The sequence below is a fragment of the Polyodon spathula genome, chromosome 7 (assembly GCF_017654505.1).
Source record: "Polyodon spathula isolate WHYD16114869_AA chromosome 7, ASM1765450v1, whole genome shotgun sequence".
Classification (NCBI taxonomy): Eukaryota; Metazoa; Chordata; class Actinopteri; order Acipenseriformes; family Polyodontidae; genus Polyodon; species Polyodon spathula.
The window spans coordinates 2306180-2327523 of NC_054540.1; the positions used below are offsets into that span (position 1 = coordinate 2306180).

At 42.1% G+C, this 21344-nt stretch overlaps 1 protein-coding gene across 1 annotated transcript in view; it reads left to right on the plus strand.

Annotated features, from left to right (window-relative positions):
- The first annotated feature begins 551 nt into the window (after positions 1-551).
- Positions 552-21344, plus strand: part of LOC121317991 (high mobility group protein HMGI-C-like) — a 71961-nt gene continuing 51168 nt past the window's right edge. The window contains exons 1-3 of the mRNA XM_041254124.1: positions 552-2582; positions 4992-5078; positions 16254-16304. Of these exons, the coding sequence (XP_041110058.1) occupies positions 2475-2582; positions 4992-5078; positions 16254-16304 (246 nt within the window). The 5' untranslated portion in view covers positions 552-2474. The remainder of the gene's footprint in view (positions 2583-4991; positions 5079-16253; positions 16305-21344) is intronic.

Below are 21344 nucleotides of genomic sequence, written 5' to 3' on the forward strand. Positions count from 1 at the left end.
ATATGCCCGTTGTTTTATTTTTCCGGGTGATCGACTGTAGTGTTGTTATATGCCCGTTGTTTTATTTTTCCGGGTGATGACTGTAGTGTTGTTATATGCCCGTTGTTTTATTTTCCGGGTGATCGACTGTAGTGTTGTTATATGCCCGTTGTTTTATTTTCCGGGTGATGACTGTAGTGTTGTTATATGCCCGTTGTTTTATTTTCCGGGTGATCGACTGTAGTGTTGTTATATGCCCGTTGTTTTATTTTCCGGGTGATCGACTGTAGTGTTGTTATATGCCCGTTGTTTTTATTTTTCACAAGGGTACTACGAGGGATTAGGAAGCCAGCTCCTTCGTTGCAACCCGCCCAGGCTGCTCTACTCAGGTCTGCAAACTGTATAGGCTGTTACTAATGCTGTGTACTGTGCTCATCAGAACGAAGAAAGCGCTGCATTATTATTGGCACACATAATCAGAGATTATTTTTTCATAATTACAGTAATTAGGTTACTGTTATCCATTTTTTTTTTTTTAATAAAAACTTTTTTTTTGGGGGGGGGGGGGGGGGGGGGGTATTTAATAATGAGTAAATCCAAACATAATAATATAGCCCATAAGTGGTTGTCTATTTCCAGTTTAAGTTTACACAGAAATAATGTATAATTTACGGTAAATGTATTTTTTTGACAATGGCAAAACACCCATCAGATTGCAATTGATTGCACATGTACCAAAATCTGACACTTTCTGACCTTACACGGTTCAGGTTTTGGTATGCGTACCACATTCTGACGATGCAGCCCTTTCTAACACTACAGCGGTATCGGTAATATCAAGCCTGGGGTTCGCTTGTAGCTTTGAACATAGAGAAACACAGATATATTTGGAATTTAAGTATGATCATACCTCAGCAAAATGATAATAGTATGCACAAAGCTCACTATTATTAAACTAACATATACGATCAGCGCTAACCTCATAAACCCCAGCGTCATCTGTTGTTTGCCTGTTCATTTTGATATTCACGCTTTTATTCATGCATATCTGTTCCTTACGATTTTTTTTGTTTTTGGAAAAAACAACATGGATTTATGGGAATCGCATCTTCTTGTTTTTTATTAGCAGAACGCAAAGTTATTTTCTAAATACTCTTAGATATAGGTGCTTCTTACGAGAGGCAAGTTGCTCAAGGGGTTCTATAAAGAACAAGTCGGGGTCCAAAGTTCGAAGCTCCATACTGGCATTCTATTTAGGACTGTGGTTTTGTAGTGAACCTAAATAGACACTGTGTAGCTATTGTGGGTGGCTATTGATAGAAATCCAGTCAAAGCGCTATATTCTAAAAATTACACTATTAATAACGACATCTATTTTAGTAATAGATAATGCAATTACTTATCCATGCATGCATGGGTCATCATCGTGCTTTCATTAAATAACTGAAATGTATATTATTTTCATCATGCTCACACTGCATTTGTACAAGAGCATTATGTCCATATAGTTACAGCAACAGCTGTAATTTAAATCTGTTGGTGTTTAGGAATTCCCTTACACCCCTCCCCCCTCTCATACACAGTACCGCTGCACCGGCTGGACTGCAGTCACAGCGTGTCCACTTTAATAGGCACTCCCTCTGTAGCTGCGCTGATCACGCTACGTTATTTTTGCAATCAGTATGGCTCCGAGTTGTACCCCGGCGGTGCAGCGGGAATCCCGGCGCTGGCCCTTTAAACCGGTTGGTTCGCATCCATCCAGATGAATGGTGCGCTGGACACGTGAGTGAGTCTCGCTGTGGTCGCTCTCTTTACAGCCGGAGAATTTCTAATGTTTTCTCTGGCTGTGGTCCAACCCCTAGGTTTTTTTTTTCTTTCTTTTTTTCGTGGTACCGCCTCCTTTATTTTTTTCACAACCCCCCTCCTATACCTTTCCCCCCACCGGGAAAGGTGCTTTTTATATATACCCATCCTCATTCTCAGGCCGTGGGCTGGTTTCAAATCATTTTACCAACCCCAGCAACAACAACAACAAAAAAACACTTCTTCCCCAAACTCCTATAATACCAGCTGTGCTAATAGTGAGGCGTATATCCTGATATAGGGTTGTGCATGGTCTGTACGCGCAGTGTCACCCCGTCATTTCAATGTGTTCTAATTTGCAGTGATCCAATCTTAATTCATATTGATCGCTGCCTTTCCATTTACAAAAAAGGACCAACGTCTTTTTTTCCATTTTGTACAGTAAAGTACCGCAGCAGCACCTCTGTGCTCATAGCATTTTAAAAGGGCTGTGCATTTCCAAACATTTTTTTGTAGTCCTTCATGTTTAGTTTTGCTTTGTTTTTTTTATATATGTTTTAAAATTCCCGATCCTTAAGTTACACGAGAGGAGCTCTCCCCCTCCCGTTTTCAGCACCAGGACGTCCGGCGTGGTTAGCAGATCTTGTGTAAGTGCTGGAGGTGCTGAAGAATCCGATTCTACTGGAGCCACGATGAGTACACGAGGCGAAGCAGCCGGCCAGCCCTCCTCAGCACAGGATCAACCTGCAGCCCCGGAGCCCCAGAAGAGGGGTCGGGGCAGACCGAGGAAACAGCAGCAAGTCAGTCTCCTTTCTTTACAAAAAGATAACTAATAAATAATCGATCTAATGGAATGGGAACATGCAATTGTCATTACCGCGCGGCTGCACTTGTAGCTTGTGCAGCGCCGCTTCCAGCACTACAGCAATCCTGGGCAGTTTGTTAATAGCTTGCTATTACTAGTACTATACAAGCGTATTTCTGCCAAAAGAGGGGGACACAAATAAAGCCGCCTGCTTTCATGCATTGCTGAGTTTGTTTCGAATGCGTGGAATTAAACACATTTGCTTTAAGGAAGAGGCGCCTTTGTTTAAATAATGTGTACCACGGGCTTAGCTGGATGCGGAGCGCTTTCTATGTAACTGTTCTGATCTGGCTACGCTGAGTTTAACTGTTAAAATGTCTCTGGAAATTTGTTTACAGTGCACCCCAGTACTGAAATAAACGAAGTCGTTGTTTTTTTGGTTACGTGTATAGGGGCAAAAGCGCCTGTAGTTGCCTAGACCATGCAGTAATGTGAACTTTGCAAATATAGGTGTTTGTCGGCTCAGATGGTTTTATTAACCTGCTTGCGAATTATTATTTCTTCATTTTTTTAATTGATAGAAATGCTTTAATATAATTTGCTTTTGTGCAGTCGGTTTGTGTAATTTAGTTTATTCAGTTTTTAAATTATTTTATATATCTATTGCATAAACATGTCTAGGTGCAAGGGTTGCTGTTGAAGAAAATACAATGCCTAATTAGTTATTTTCTGTTTTTTATAAATGTAAAAGTTATTATTTATTCATTTAAAAAAAACTTTTAAAAAGTTTTATAAACATTATTTACGCGGCTTCACGTCGGGTTTTCAAGGTTTGCTGTTTTAAAAAGATTGGTTTTGGTACAGCGACTTTTATTGAACTTTCAAGTACAAACCTTTATCCTTTTAAAATAAATAAATAAATAGATAATAATAATAATAATAATAATAATAATAATAATAATAATAATAATAATAATACAATATTTATTCAATACTTATTCCTAGACGCTTCACTCGAATGCGTTGCCATATTCAGCGCTAATAAATAACATAGGCTTTTCAACTTTGAAGCTTAAAGAGGGCTTTGACACATTCCCACCACATCCTGTAGCGAGAGGGAAATCTTTAATATTTATAACTGCAATCATTTTATAGTAGTGATGACTCACTGAGCAAGTATTAGGGACCTCACTTGTGAATCACTCACATCCCTTTTTAAATGACTGTATTGTTTACTATCAAACACTAACACCATTTCAAGTTACTACAGTAACTTGCTAATCACACCCACCCAGCCACCCACCCAGGCACACACACACACACACACACACACACACACACACACACACACACACACACACACACACACACACACACACACACACACACACACACACACACACACACACACACACACACGTTTGTATTCCTATACTTGTGGGGACTTCTCATTGACTCTCACTATATTTTTATTTACTATTTCTAACTCCAGTCAGACAAAACTCCACACAGGGTGAAAGTCGATGGGAAGTCCCCACAGCGTCCATTTTTCAGGAGTTACTATCTTTGTGGGACATTTTCTCAAATTTTGTCCCCACATCGATAATAATACCTGCCCCCCCCCCCCCCCCCCCCACACAAACTCACACACATATTTATGTGCGTTTGTCATGCTTTGCTTTATGTATGTGTACTGTGCAGTGATATAGTGCAAACTGCAATGCATGACACACTTCAGTTCTGCTATATACACATGCAGAATTACTGTTCTGGCGAGGGGATAGTTCCACACTGGTTTGTTGCATGTTTCAGATGCACTTCAAGCATGTTTTTAACATGGAAGCAGCATCAGGGCTCTTTGGAATTGAGGTGAATATCTCAAGGGTTCAGTCTTGGTTGAATAAGTAAATAAATAAATACATTTGAATCAGAAGCATGTGAAACATTTCAGAAAACTATTCATATCAATTTTTATTTGAAAGTATGTGGAGAACCAATTTATATATTACCATTCAACTAAAAAGCCATATACAAAAAAACAAAATAAAAAAAAAAAAAAAAAAAAAAAAAAAAAAAAAAAAAAATCTATCTTTTAAAATGTAGAAAACCCACGCTGCCTAAAACACAGTAGGGATCCAGTAAAATATAAGATAACGGAAAACTTTAGAAGAGTAAAATAAAGTTATAACCTCACTGTTCACTTTCCATTTCATTATTCAATGCTGTGGTCTTCCAGTCAGATGCACAGTTTTTCACTTCAAAGATGAACGAACTTCTGAATCAATTACAAATACATTTGATTAGATTGCTCAGTTTGGCAAGGTTTGGTTTCCAGGTGCTGTGCAGTCCATTGTAATGGCTCACCCAGCACGCATCTCACTGTCATGCTCCTATCCTTCTGTAGGAACCAGCTGGAGAGCCTGCGCCTAAACGACCAAGGGGGAGACCTAAAGGAAGCAAAAACAAGGGTCCGTCAAAAGCAGCTCAGAAGGTGAGATCCAGCTCTCTGGCATGTCCAGCCCGCCGCTCAGCACAAGCCCTGCAAACCGCTCACGTCAGATCACTTTCTTTCTAAATTGCAAAAGCCACTTATTTCCTGGAGCACTGTGTTTTTAATGTGAGGTTAACATTGGTAACATTTTCAAGTCTTTTTTAATGTGGGATTAACATTGATAGAATTTTAAAGTCTTTTTTTTAATGTGGAGTTAACATTGGTAAGATTTTCAAGTCTTTTTTAATGTGGGATTAACATTGATAGAATTTTAAAGTCTTTTTTTTAATGTGGGGTTAACATTGGTAACATTTTCAAGTCTTTTTAAATGTGGGGTTAACATTGGTAACATTTTCAAGTCTTTTGCACCAAAAAGTAAAACTGTTTCAAAAACAAACACATACAATAAATAAACAACATATGCACACTTGTTTATATGATTAGTCTGAAAATCCAAATCGAAACGCTTCAGTGAGAGGTGTGTAAAAATGATGCATTTCTTAATTCAGTTGTTTATGAAAACAAACAAGCAATTAAAACAATGAAATAAGAGGTACTTGCATGTACCAGTAATCAGGAGAACTGTGGTATGAACTGAGCATTCCTTATAGTTTGTCTAAACCAGGGCTAATTTAATATCTGTTATGATTCAGGGATGATTGTACAGTTTCTTGATCCAAACAGAATTTTTTGGGGAGTCTGCTGGAATCAGACTATTTCTTTGCCCATTACACAACTAAACAGTTTGTGTTTAAACCCTGTGGTTTGTAAAGTTTATGTAGATCCTTGTAGACAACAATAGCTAAAAAACTTGATTGAAGTGCAGCTGCTGGGATGTTTAAATGGCTATCCCTAATCTAATTTAATTGATAATTTGAGGCGGGCTGTAGAATAGAATATAGCTCATGTTTAGGAGAGGAAAAGGTAAGGCATACATAACAATGCTGTAGTGGAGAGAGTGACAATGCAGATGTTAAGGGAAGTACCTCCAGTTAGAACTGCATGTATATAAGTATTGCCATTGAGTTCTGGGAAGAATAGTTAATGCAGGACATATAAAGGGCCACCACAGTTTAGAGTTGAAACATTTAAACATAAGCCTTTTGTTAAAAAACTAAAAAAAGTTTAGAATCTTCCTTAACTCTATAACATGACTAAATTGTTTGCCATTCATCTAGTGACTTTGTAAAGTTTGATTTTCCTATCACAAAAGCAGATTAAAGAATTTGATAAATGTGATTTATTGAGTTTAATCTTTGAAAATGTAGATAAGCCTGTAAGAATCACATATAATGGCAAGCTTTATCCTTCAAGCGTTTTCCCTACTTACACCGACAGACACACGTCACACCTTTCAGAGACACATGTATTCCTTAGCAAATACATTTCCATATATACAAAAACATGAACAGAACTCCCACGATGGAGTTTTTAATTCACTACAATGTTTCTGAACACGTTTAAACTTTGAAATACACAATAGTTCACAACAGTTCACAGATCTGCCTAATTCCTTGTTGTTACAGAAAAACAAAGTAGCAGTCAATTTATGCTAAATTTTTTAAAACATTTAACAAGTTAAAAGTTACTCAAACAGCCCTAGTTTTGTTATTAAAGTTTGCCATGTTTTTTTTTTTTTTTTTTACAGTCCCCCACCCCCATGCTTTTCCAATGGCTATACTATGCATTTACCATAGTGTACACTGGTTTACCATGTTTACCATGTTTATTAATGTGCTTTACCATACCTAGCTGTTCGTTACCATGCTTACCTATGCTTTGCCATGCTTTCACTTTGCTTTATTACACGTTGCTATGCTTTTACTATGGGGAATGTTTATAAGGGCTCCCATTCTGTTCTCAGTTTTAACACAGCTACTGTTGTTTATCATTCTATCTAAGAGCAGTAGAGATGTGCTCATACCTCCAACAAGCCGGTTGCTTATTAGTTTATAACTGTGTGTTGGAAGCGTCTTTGGCATGCCTGATGTTGTTGGTTTGAAGTATTATGCTGGATGTGCCTTTAGGGCCTGGGCAGGTTTGGATGTGATAATTTGTTTCGGCTTTCCTCCACTCACAAAGGTAGAATGATGATGGTACATGCTTTTCTTTTTGGTGAAGTGTCTGAACTCACATTACGAACACCCATTTTGAGAAATGATTTCACAGTTATTTAATTTGGTTGTAATTCATGTTTTTGTTGCACTGGAATCAGCAATACTGTATCAAAGTAAAACAAAAACTTACAGTAGCACAAGTACCAGATTCCTCCAATTTAAGAGGCCCTCAAATTTAGACGCAGCCCAAATCTACCACCGTCAATTTGAGGAAAAAATAAAACATCAAATAAATATTAATTTACAAAAATACAATCAATTATTCAATTATGCTGTTGTGTCGTACAAAACTGACATGAAACAGTGTTGTTTTAGATTAACCACAGAGCTTGTTTATTGTGCTGCGTACTATAGTACTTATTGGCATCTCTGTCATAGACACACCCCTCACTCACTTACAGCATCCCACATCCTGGCAACAGCAGGCACGACACAACACTCCACAACATCAGGCAACATGTAACCCAGCAACCACACCAGCATTGATTGCATTGCAAAGATAACGGTGACAGCAATGTGCACAATACCAACAGAAACGAACATACACTTACGGAGATTACTCTCACCTGTTTTGCTCCCAATTTGTGAACTGTGGTATTGCCTGGCATGTCGAAAAGTTCGGGGGTCTGATCAGCATTTCCGATCTGTCCAAGCAGGTACTGTGTTCGAAACGCTGAAATTGTAAAAACTTCTCTTTGAATTCCACAGGAAGCTAGTGACACTTCTTTGAAAATGTCTGCCTGTATATCATGGATGATTTGAGAATCGAGCAGTAATGTTTTGGTTTGTCTTTTCTCGGCAGTCAGTCACATTGCTGCTTGTGTATTTGGACAGTGACGTGTTTGTTTGTCTTTTCTCAGCATTAAGTCATGTTGCTGCTTGTGTATTTGGACAGTGACGTGTTTGTTTGTCTTTTCTCAGCAGTAAGTCATGTTGCTGCTTGTGTATTTGGACAGTGACATATTTGTCTTTTCTCAGCAGTAAGTCATGTTGCTGCTTGTGTATTTGGACAGTGACGTGTTTGTTTATCTTTTCTCAGCAGTAAGTCATGTTGCTGCTTGTGTATTTGGACAGTGACGTGTTTGTTTGTCTTTTCTCAGCAGTAAGTCATGTTGCTGCTTGTGTATTTGGACAGTGACGTGTTTGTTTGTCTTTTCTCAGCAGTAAGTCATGTTGCTGCTTGTGTATTTGGACAGTGACGTGTTTGTTTGTCTTTTCTCAGCAGTAAGTCATGTTGCTGCTTGTATGTTTGGACAGTGATGTGTTTTGTTGGTGATTTTAATACATGCATCACAATACTGTACTTGAATTACAGGCTACTTTTGAGAAGCAAAAAATGGTGAAAAAAGTTAATTTGAAGGAATACAATAAGTATAATGTCCCCCACTGTGTGTAAAATTGTACCATGTTCACTTTCCTATCTATGTATCTGTTTTATAATGCTTATGTTTTTTTCAAAGTTTTGGCAGGGCAACTTCTTGAACTCCACAGACTTCTCACAAACTGTTTTAAAATAAGTAATTGCGATCAAAGGGGATATTATCAAAGTAAGTTTCAGTAGCCATTGCTCAGTTGTGTTATAAAACATGTAATAAAACAGTACCAAACTTGAATTCTTACAAAAGAAGTTTGTAAATGCATTTACATGCTATTCCTAAGCTCTCAGTATGTTATTTAAGCTAATTCGTGTTAATGAAGTAACCTGTCAAGGCAAGGGTATCAGCAAAGACCCATACAAATATAGTGAGCAGCAAGAATTGTTAGAGGGGAAGCATTGGGTTTGAATTATATCTAACTATGAGAGCAGAAGGAACTGTATTCTCAGTAACTAACCCACTTACTAACCCAAATTCATCCTTGTTTTAGTTTAATACTGTAATCAGGCTCTGATAGAGGTTAACTTCACCAGCTTTACATGGTTTGCATTCACAAAGAAAAGTCGCTTCTTTCTGACTGTCCCTCAGCATTCCTCCCAATATTTACCTGGGAAATGTATTCTTTTCAATGATTTTCACCAGGCTACATTCCCAGAAGAATACATAGAAATATAAAAATAAGTGAAGTAGACAAACACAATAAAGTACAGATTCATTTGATGAAGAAGTGAACTAGACAGACACAATAAAGGGCAGTACAGATTCACACAATCTTGTTTCAGTCTAATCAGTAAAATACAGTAAACACCGATTACTTTAGCAAATGTAAGCAAAACGTTTTTTTTTTTAATTTATTGTTGTTCCAACCATGCCCTGAATTATTGAAACGACCCATTTACACTCCTGACAAGGTCCTACAGTGTTAGACTAAATAACTATCTTCCACTTCGGTCACACATTTGTTATTGAATTTTTTGGAAATTTCAATACAGTTTGTGTGAAGTCTGTGGAGTTTGAGAAGTTGCCCTGCCAAAACTTTGAAAAAACTAAAAAGCTACACATTATAAAACAGATATATAGATAGGAAACTTAACACCATACCATTATGCACACAGTGACTGAAGGAGCTATAGCTGCAGCTGCAAAAGCTACCTGCAAAACAAAAGCTGTAAACTCTGTTATACTGTAAATCGACATTCCCGGGTGCACAAAGGTTGAATCTTGAAACCTGCGTTGCATGTATTTGCCCCCTGTGTGTCCTCTTCACTGTGCACAGGTTCAAAGCAGATTCCGGTTCTCAGCTGGGTTCACAGAAACCTTCCTTTTGTAAAGTCATAAACGATCTGTAAAGGGCGTCTAGTTTTACTGGTCACACTTTATAACTACTGGGAAATAATTAACAGGACTTTATTATCGAGTAAATTAATAAGGTGATTAAGTGTAATTTGATCCATTTCATGGTACCGCAACCATGAAAGTCCAAATAGAATAAACACAAAAGATGGATCTTACCTGTGAAAAGTAATATTTGTGTAATATCACTGAACCGCTGACATGTTAATACATATTTTGCACATATATACTCAATTAGTTTCGAAGTGTTTTCGAGTTTTGAGTTTTTGAAAACTTCTCTAAAGCTTTTCTCTATTTCTAATTCCTATTTAAAAAAAAGGAACATATGAATAAATATCAAGCCTTATTTAGTTTAGAAAGAAATCAATAAAAACAGGCTTGAAAAAATGTTTTGTGGAAAGGAACATCAGTAATGCACCAGAATGTGTTATTCGTAATCTTAATAGAAGTTTAAATACGCTTATTCCTATGCCCATGAAATGAAGTCTTGTATTAATAGTTAATAAAATTTATTAAACTTATTGTCATTATGGGGCCTTGCCTCCTTTAAAGGGAAAGGCACACAAGGTAGTGTGGAGCTGTTGAGCTCAGCCATGCTGGAAGGGCTGGTATGTTCACACAGTGGTGTGTGGCCCAGTGCTTCATGAAGCCAGCTCTTTGGAATGCACTGAATTGTTCACAACATATAAGATAAATTACTAGAACCAGCCGAGCAGACATGCTAAAGGTACTCATGATTCATTGATTGGGTGTTTGCTTGCAGACCGTTACACCTCCCAATTAAAAATGTATTATCTAAACTAAAGACTAAAGCCAGAAATAGCCGGACCAAGACCCGGGGCTTTGTTTTGTCACAGTGTGTAAACAGCGCTAAATCAGGGGAGACACAAGGGTGGCCTGGGATCCGCTCTGTGGTTGCATGCTCACAATTCCTCGCTGCGTGGTGTGCGGGGTTTTTTTTTTTGTAAGGGCTCTAGTAAACTGTCCTTGGGGCATTTGAAAACAAACTGTGCTTGTTAGGAAATTGGTAATGTGAAACTTGACAATGCGCACAGAGCTCAGGAACGGGCAAGGAAGACAGCGAGAACACTCGCGATCCAACTTCTTCTTCTTCTCTTTGGAAGCAAATATAAATGCAAACGCTTAGTTGAATGATTTCATTAACACCAGTAAGGAAGAGTTTCATAAATATCAGACTAGATTTTATTAATAGAAAACACTCTGAAAGACCCTTATTTTAACAGCTAATGGGCTTTGTGAACGGGGCCCAGTGTTTCAGGTAATGGATTTAATGGTGTGCTATTGCTTTGCGAACACGGACCCCTTCTTGTACAAGCCTTTAAAGCTAAGCCCCCTTGGACTGAGGCTAGAGAGAGAGTACCTGCAGTAAATACAGCACAGCCCCCTTGGACTGAGGCTAGAGAGAGAGAGTACCTGCAGTAAATACAGCACAGCCCCCTTGGACTGAGGCTAGAGAGAGAGAGTACCTGCAGTAAATACAGCACAGCCCCCTTGGACTGAGGCTAGAGAGAGAGTACCTGCAGTAAATACAGCACAGCCCCCTTGGACTGAGGCTAGAGAGAGAGAGTACCTGCAGTAAATACAGCACAGCCCCCTTGGACTGAGGCTAGAGAGAGAGTACCTGCAGTAAATACAGCACAGCCCCCTTGGACTGAGGCTAGAGAGAGAGTACCTGCAGTAAATACAGCACAGCCCCCTTGGACTGAGGCTAGAGAGAGAGAGTACCTGCAGTAAATACAGCACAGCCCCCTTGGACTGAGGCTAGAGAGAGAGTACCTGCAGTAAATACAGCACAGCCCCCTTGGACTGAGGCTAGAGAGAGAGTACCTGCAGTAAATACAGCACAGCCCCCTTGGACTGAGGCTAGAGAGAGAGTACCTGCAGTAAATACAGCACAGCCCCCTTGGACTGAGGCTAGAGAGAGAGAGTACCTGCAGTAAATACAGCACAGCCCCCTTGGACTGAGGCTAGAGAGAGAGTACCTGCAGTAAATACAGCACAGCCCCCTTGGACTGAGGCTAGAGAGAGAGAGTACCTGCAGTAAATACAGCACAGCCCCCTTGGACTGAGGCTAGAGAGAGAGAGTACCTGCAGTAAATACAGCACAGCCCCCTTGGACTGAGGCTAGAGAGAGAGAGTACCTGCAGTAAATACAGCACAGCCCCCTTGGACTGAGGCTAGAGAGAGAGTACCTGCAGTAAATACAGCACAGCCCCCTTGGACTGAGGCTAGAGAGAGAGAGTACCTGCAGTAAATACAGCACAGCCCCCTTGGACTGAGGCTAGAGAGAGAGTACCTGCAGTAAATACAGCACAGCCCCCTTGGACTGAGGCTAGAGAGAGAGTACCTGCAGTAAATACAGCACAGCCCCCTTGGACTGAGGCTAGAGAGAGAGTACCTGCAGTAAATACAGCACAGCCCCCTTGGACTGAGGCTAGAGAGAGAGAGTACCTGCAGTAAATACAGCACAGCCCCCTTGGACTGAGGCTAGAGAGAGAGAGTACCTGCAGTAAATACAGCACAGCCCCCTTGGACTGAGGCTAGAGAGAGAGTACCTGCAGTAAATACAGCACAGCCCCATTGGACTGAGGCTAGAGAGAGAGAGTACCTGCAGTAAATACAGCACAGCCCCCTTGGACTGAGGCTAGAGAGAGAGAGTACCTGCAGTAAATACAGCACAGCCCCCTTGGACTGAGGCTAGAGAGAGAGTACCTGCAGTAAATACAGCACAGCCCCCTTGGACTGAGGCTAGAGAGAGAGTACCTGCAGTAAATACAGCACAGCCCCCTTGGACTGAGGCTAGAGAGAGAGAGTACCTGCAGTAAATACAGCACAGCCCCCTTGGACTGAGGCTAGAGAGAGAGAGTACCTGCAGTAAATACAGCACAGCCCCCTTGGACTGAGGCTAGAGAGAGAGAGTACCTGCAGTAAATACAGCACAGCCCCCTTGGACTGAGGCTAGAGAGAGAGAGTACCTGCAGTAAATACAGCACAGCCCCCTTGGACTGAGGCTAGAGAGAGAGTACCTGCAGTAAATACAGCACAGCCCCCTTGGACTGAGGCTAGAGAGAGAGAGTACCTGCAGTAAATACAGCACAGCCCCCTTGGACTGAGGCTAGAGAGAGAGAGTACCTGCAGTAAATACAGCACAGCCCCCTTGGACTGAGGCTAGAGAGAGAGAGTACCTGCAGTAAATACAGCACAGCCCCCTTGGACTGAGGCTAGAGAGAGAGTACCTGCAGTAAATACAGCACAGCCCCCTTGGACTGAGGCTAGAGAGAGAGAGTACCTGCAGTAAATACAGCACAGCCCCCTTGGACTGAGGCTAGAGAGAGAGTACCTGCAGTAAATACAGCACAGCCCCCTTGGACTGAGGCTAGAGAGAGAGAGTACCTGCAGTAAATACAGCACAGCCCCCTTGGACTGAGGCTAGAGAGAGAGAGTACCTGCAGTAAATACAGCACAGCCCCCTTGGACTGAGGCTAGAGAGAGAGAGTACCTGCAGTAAATACAGCACAGCCCCCTTGGACTGAGGCTAGAGAGAGAGTACCTGCAGTAAATACAGCACAGCCCCCTTGGACTGAGGCTAGAGAGAGAGAGTACCTGCAGTAAATACAGCACAGCCCCCTTGGACTGAGGCTAGAGAGAGAGAGTACCTGCAGTAAATACAGCACAGCCCCCTTGGACTGAGGCTAGAGAGAGAGAGTACCTGCAGTAAATACAGAACAGCCCCCTTGGACTGAGGCTAGAGAGAGAGTACCTGCAGTAAATACAGCACAGCCCCCTTGGACTGAGGCTAGAGAGAGAGAGTACCTGCAGTAAATACAGCATAAGAACATAAGAACATAAGAAAGTTTACAAACGAGAGGAGGCCATTCGGCCCATCTTGCTCGTTTGGTTGTTAGTAGCTTATTGATCCCAAAATCTCATCAAGCAGCTTCTTGAAGGATCCCAGGGTGTCAGCTTCAACAACATTACTGGGGAGTTGATTCCAGACCCTCACAATTCTCTGTGTAAAAAAGTGTCTCCTATTTTCTGTTCTGAATGCCCCTTTTTCTAAACTCCATTTGTGACCCCTGGTCCTTGTTTCTTTTTTCAGGCTGAAAAAGTCCCTTGGGTCGACACTGTCAATACCTTTTAGAATTTTGAATGCTTGAATTAGGTCGCCACGTAGTCTTCTTTGTTCAAGACTGAACAGATTCAATTCTTTTAGCCTGTCTGCATATGACATGCCTTTTAAGCCCGGAATAATTCTGGTCGCTCTTCTTTGCACTCTTTCTAGAGCAGCAATATCTTTTTTATAGCGAGGTGACCAGAACTGAACACAATATTCAAGATGAGGTCTTACAAGTGCATTGTACAGTTTTAACATTACTTCCCTTGATTTAAATTCAACACTTTTCACAATGTATCCGAGCATCTTGTTAGCCTTTTTTATAGCTTCCCCGCATTGTCTAGATGAAGACATTTCTGAGTCAACAAAAACTCCTAGGTCTTTTTCATAGATTCCTTCTCCAATTTCAATATCTCCCATATGATTATTTATAATGTACATTTTTATTTCCTGCGTGCAGTACCTTACACTTTTCTCTATTAAATGTCATTTGCCATGTGTCTGCCCAGTTCTGAATCTTGTCTAGATCATTTTGAATGACCTTTGCTGCTGCAACAGTGTTTGCCACTCCTCCTACTTTTGTGTCGTCTGCAAATTTAACAAGTTTGCATACTATATCAGAATCTAAATCATTAATGTAGATTAGGACAGCCCCCTTGGACTGAGGCTAGAGAGAGAGAGTACCTGCAGTAAATACAGCACAGCCCCCTTGGACTGAGGCTAGAGAGAGAGAGTACCTGCAGTAAATACAGCACAGCCCCCTTGGACTGAGGCTAGAGAGAGAGTACCTGCAGTAAATACAGCACAGCCCCCTTGGACTGAGGCTAGAGAGAGAGAGTACCTGCAGTAAATACAGCACAGCCCCCTTGGACTGAGGCTAGAGAGAGAGAGTACCTGCAGTAAATACAGCACAGCCCCCTTGGACTGAGGCTAGAGAGAGAGAGTACCTGCAGTAAATACAGCACAGCCCCCTTGGACTGAGGCTAGAGAGAGAGAGTACCTGCAGTAAATACAGCACAGCCCCCTTGGACTGAGGCTAGAGAGAGAGAGTACCTGCAGTAAATACAGCACAGCCCCCTTGGACTGAGGCTAGAGAGAGAGAGTACCTGCAGTAAATACAGCACAGCCCCCTTGGACTGAGGCTAGAGAGAGAGAGTACCTGCAGTAAATACAGCACAGCCCCCTTGGACTGAGGCTAGAGAGAGAGTACCTGCAGTAAATACAGCACAGCCCCCTTGGACTGAGGCTAGAGAGAGAGTACCTGCAGTAAATACAGCACAGCCCCCTTGGACTGAGGCTAGAGAGAGAGAGTACCTGCAGTAAATACAGCACAGCCCCATTGGACTGAGGCTAGAGAGAGAGAGTACCTGCAGTAAATACAGCACAGCCCCCTTGGACTGAGGCTAGAGAGAGAGAGTACCTGCAGTAAATACAGCACAGCCCCCTTGGACTGAGGCTAGAGAGAGAGAGTACCTGCAGTAAATACAGCACAGCCCCCTTGGACTGAGGCTAGAGAGAGAGTACCTGCAGTAAATACAGCATAGCAGAAGCCTAGGTTCCCTGGATACAATTTTTTCAATGGCCAACTTTGTTCCACATGAGCCATCAATGACTTCAGCTGACCAGTACCTTTGACTCATTTTATCTGCTTTATTTTGCTGGTCAGATAGGGTTTAGTCGATTCGGATTCGGTTACGTTTAGGATTCTGCCTGACAATAGTTTGATGCCCGAGGAACACTTTATATCCATTCAATTATTTAAACGCGTCTTGTCATGTTAATTGCCTTCAACTGTGCAGCTTCAGTTTCTGCACGGCATTACATAACTTGTGTCAGCCTGGCTGTCCAGGTGACCTGCCTGTCCTATTGTTAATTGTTAACTATTAGAAAACTGGAAATCATGTAATGCACAAATCCAATAAAAAACAAAGCACACACACACACACACACACACACACAAATAAACACAGACAAGCTCACAAACACACATACACACACAACTAACAAGATGCTACAAGCAAGCACAAGTGGCTGTATCATTCCCTAGTGTTTTAAGAACACTAGGGAATGCCTGAATCACTTTCATAAATCATATATATATATACACACACACACAAGCTACCTTCTTTGCAGAAGTCAAGGGCTTTTGTTACTATTAGGGATGGTTATAATTAAGAATGTGTCATTTTTTCAGAAAGCAGAGGCCACAGGAGAAAAGAGACCCAGAGGCAGACCCAGGAAATGGGTAAGTACCAAAGATTCTTTTCACTCTCCTACAGCCTGACAGGGAGCAGGAGACAAATTTAACATCATGATTTTTTCCTTCCCTTGTGGAATTTCGTTGTGCTTTTTCTTTTGAAATGTCTTTGTTTTTCCCCATTCACAAAACTTTTGTTTTAGGGACTGTTTTTTTTAAGGACTGTCTTTAAAAAACAATCTTGTAGATTAAACAACACTTTGAAAATTTGAATGAACTCCTAACTCTCTTCAAAACAAGTGAAAAAAGATTTAATGAACTGCAAACTAGACTTTTAAACAACCCTTAAACATTTTTTAACAGATCCCATGATTTGACACTACTAGTTTGTGGTTTTCTAACTAGAATATGATACCCAGTTATGAGTATTCTGAATCCTCGTCTCGTTAAAGGGAATTTTACAGGCAGTCATCTTGACTGGGTTTCAAGAGGTTCTTGTATCACAGGAGAGGGATTGCGAGCAGTTTTAGTAGCGTGAGACTTAGATATGGAGGAAGGTAGTTCACTTTGTTGACAGTTTAGAGCTCAATTGGTAACAAACATCTTTACTGCAAATGCTACACATTTAAAAATGTATTCTCTAATTTTCATTAGTGTATTCTTCCATAACTATAAAGAATGCTCAATGCTATCATGTACAGTTTGGGGAGAGAGGACCAGACGCCTTACACACGATGTACTGACTTATTATAAATCATCAAATGAATGTGGTATCTACATCTCCTGTCCCAAACCGAGCCAGGGGTTAGTTCTGCTTCTTTCCTTTATACTCTGTTAGTTTACTCAGGACACACTCCTTTTAAATGTTTGCCAGGAGACAATACTAATGCACGTGTTAACAACATGAAAATAACCCTGCACTCTTCCTACAGAGCGCAGGAACATAGATCTAAACGACACGACTGGTAGCCTGAGTGGTAAATGTTTAGAAGCTCATATCAGACATGCTTGACTGATACACCCAGGTGAAAATGCAAACAGAGCCACAGTTCAAGTGGCATCAGGAAAGCGGAGTGATTTATGTTTGTTTGTAGCTGTAGTCTACATCAGCGCACATTGGCAATGTGATTTTTAGGCTGAAAGCAAACTTCTGCTGTTTCTAACTTTTCAAACAACGTCATGTATCCTGAGTTAGCGTGCATGTGTTATAAACGCATTAGCCAAGGAGGACTAGCGTTTTGCCGTGCCCTAAAAACTGGTAGTCACAAGAGGAGTTCAGTTTCAGCAGAGGTTTCAGCTTGCTGGAATTTGAACCCAGGTTGAAACTTGTAACGCTTACCACAAGTTTATCGAGGTCTGGAAGGATTTGAATTAGTCACGCTTCATTTTCAACCTTAAGCTTCAGATGAAGGACAGGCAATTCAATATCTTCAGATGGTCTCACCCTTGTGGAATATTCTCGTTCTGTTCTGCAGCTCGGCTTGTGTGATTTATAAGGGCAGCCTTTTAGAAAAGTTTATCACAGTAAATTTGCACAGTAATTTAACCTTGCCATCATTTAGCAGGTTTTTAAACATACCTCTCTCTGCTTTACAATGCACACTTCCCCAAGCTTTCACTATACTTTGTCACACTTTTCCATGCTTGTACTGCAGTAAACTTTCATAAGGAGCGGCTTGACATTGCCTCTTGTTTGAAAGAAGACTTTTATGGTTTTTGTTAAGGCTGGAATGATCTCCTTATTAGAGGCCAAGCGCAGGTCTTGCAGGCACCTGACTATCCAAACAGCTTCATTACGACATGGCAGGAAGCACCCAATAGCAGAGAGTGAGAATACTGCAGAAACCCTCTATCACAACATTTTGCTCGATAAAAGCCCTGTTCATAAATGTGCCATTTGTTCAGGAATCTTTTTTTTCTGCGTTCAAAGTGATGCTGACTGTAGATCCTCTTATCAGTCCGTCCTGTGTCAGAGACTGTTGACAGAGTGTCATTTCCTTGTTTACAATAGGCTGAAACTGTCAGTCACTGTGTTTGCCTCCTTTGTCCCTGTGCGCTCGGTTTGTCCAGCTTTAATGTTGCCCTGATTCCTCTGTGCTGAAGTGACCTTTGCATTGTCTGGGATCAGTTCAGAAGCCGGCTTCAGTCTACAGATGGGAGGAGGCAGCACTGCAGCTCAAGCTGGCTGTCTTCATTGTTCAGCCCCAGTCTGTGAATTGCTGACACATATTCATTGGAAAGGCATACAGTCTGAGAAGTCATTATTTTCAGTTTTTTAAAAAGCAAGGAAGGGACTGTTTTAAGGATCGTTTTTATTCAGGACTGTTTGGATTAAGCCCGTTTTGATTAATTAAATGGAAGTTTGCAGTTCATGAACCCCTTAGGAGTGGAAGTTTATACTCATTTTTCATAGCACTGTTTAACCTTATAGGTGTATTATCACTTGTCAAAGAACATTCCTCAGAAACATCCCTTAAAGCTCTTCAGGGGCTCCCTAGTGGCGCATCCAGTAAAGGTGCTCTGTGTGAGTGCAGGATGCGCCCTACAGCCTGGACCGGACGCTGCGGAGCCAAAGTTCAGACCGGATGTGTCGATTGTCCACCGACCAAGGTTCCGTCCGCCACGATGTTACCGACTCACACGGAGGGAGGGAAACGCCCCCTCCTCCTGCCCCAGATCAACCAGCCCGGCCACCAGGACACGAAGTGCTCGTGTTCGTTGGGGGGACGATCTGACCCTGACCCGCGACCACGCCTGAACGGTTAACCTACGGGATTCCCTCGTCCCCTCAGAGCGGATCCATGCGATGACCCCTAACGTACCACCTTAGGCGTCTGGTCTGCTTTCTAATGGGGACCATGGACTGACACCCTGCGAGAGAAGCGGACCTGACTGCAGACGCTTCGGAGGACAGCGTGTGTTAGTCTTCGCCGCTCCCGAGTCAGCACAAGGGTGGTAGCGGTGAGCCAAGCATAAATAAATAATAATTGGCCATTTCAAATTGGGAGAAAATAAAAAAATAATTGTCAACGACTAAATTAAAAAAAAAAAAAAAAGCTCTTTAAAGTGTGAAAAGGGCCTTGTGGCAGGGCCGAAGCCCTGCTCTTGTAAAGAGTGTGCATGGGAATGTAAGGTGGCAGGAATGGGGTTAAGTCTAGCCCTGCCAGCAATCACAGGTGTGGCCGTTCCCCAATTAGATAATTGGTGCTAATTGGGGAGTGGGCACATGTATATAAGGAAGGAGAAGGTGTGCAACAACACTTGAAAAATAGCTTCACTGTTGACGCTACCTGCTACCTGCTACATGTGGTGTTAGAGGTGGCATAGTGTCAAGAAAGAGTCAGGAAAAGCTGTTTTTCAAGTGCTATTGCGCACTTTTAATAAACAGTAAAATACAGGGGCCAAAACAAACGGATTACACAAAACAATACCAAACAAATTCTACTATTCAGGCTGGGCATTGATGTGGACTGAACAGTCTCAAAATCACAGTACAAGCACACTCACCAACACCCCTCTAACACCTCACACCGTGCAAGCACACTCACCAACACCCCTCTAACACCTCACACAGTACAAGCACACTCACCAACACCTCACACAGTACAAGCACACTCACCAACACCCCTCTAACACCTCACACAGTGCAAGCACACTCACCAACACCCCTCTAACACCTCACACAGTGCAAACACACTCACCAACACCTCACACAGTACAAGCACACTCACCAACACCCCTCTAACACCTCACACAGTGCAAGCACACTCACCAACACCCCTCTAACACCTCACACAGTACAAGCACACTCACCAACACCTCACACAGTACAAGCACACTCACCAACACCCCTCTAACACCTCACACAGTGCAAGCACACTCACCAACACCCCTCTAACACCTCACACAGTGCAAGCACACTCACCAACACCCCTCTAACACCTCACACAGTACAAGCACACTCACCAACACCCCTCTAACACCTCACACAGTACAAGCACACTCACCAACACCCCTCTAACACCTCACACAGTGCAAGCACACTCACAAACACCCCTCTAACACCTCACACAGTACAAGCACACTCACCAACACCCCTCTAACACCTCACACAGTACAAGCACACTCACCAACACCCCTCTAACACCTCACACAGTGCAAGCACACTCACCAACACCCCTCTAACACCTCACACAGTACAAGCACACTCACCAACACCTCACACAGTACAAGCACACTCACCAACACCCCTCTAACACCTCACACAGTGCAAGCACACTCACCAACACCCCTCTAACACCTCAAGCACAGTGCAAACACACTCACCAACACCTCACACAGTACAAGCACACTCACCAACACCCCTCTAACACCTCACACAGTGCAAGCACACTCACCAACACCTCACACAGTACAAGCACACTCACCAACACCCCTCTAACACCTCACACAGTGCAAGCACACTCACCAACACCCCTCTAACACCTCACACACAACACACTCACCAACACCCCTCTAACACCTCACACAGTACAAGCACACTCACCAACACCTGTCTCACGTTCGTGTAAGTGGTTTGTGGGAGATTGTGGTAATTGTGTCACGTTCGTGTGAGTCACCAACACCCCTCTAACACCTTAAACAGTGCAAGCACACTCACCAACACATTACACAGTAGGAACACACTCACCAACACCCCTCTAACACCTCACACAGTGAAAGCACACTCACCAACACCTCACACAGTACAAGCACACTCACCAACACCCCTCTAACACCTCAAACAGTGCAAGCACACTCACCAACACCCCTCGAACACCTCACACAGTGCAAACACACTCACCAACACCTCACACAGTACGAACACACTAACCAACAACCCTCTAACACCTCACACAGTGCAAGCACACTCACCAACACCTCACACAGTACAAGCACACTCACAAACACCCCTCTAACACCTCACACAGTGCAAGCACACTCACCAACACCCCTCTAACACCTCACACAGTGCAAACACACTCACCAACACCCCTCTAACACCTCACACAGTACAAGCACACTCACCAACACCTCACATAGTGCAAG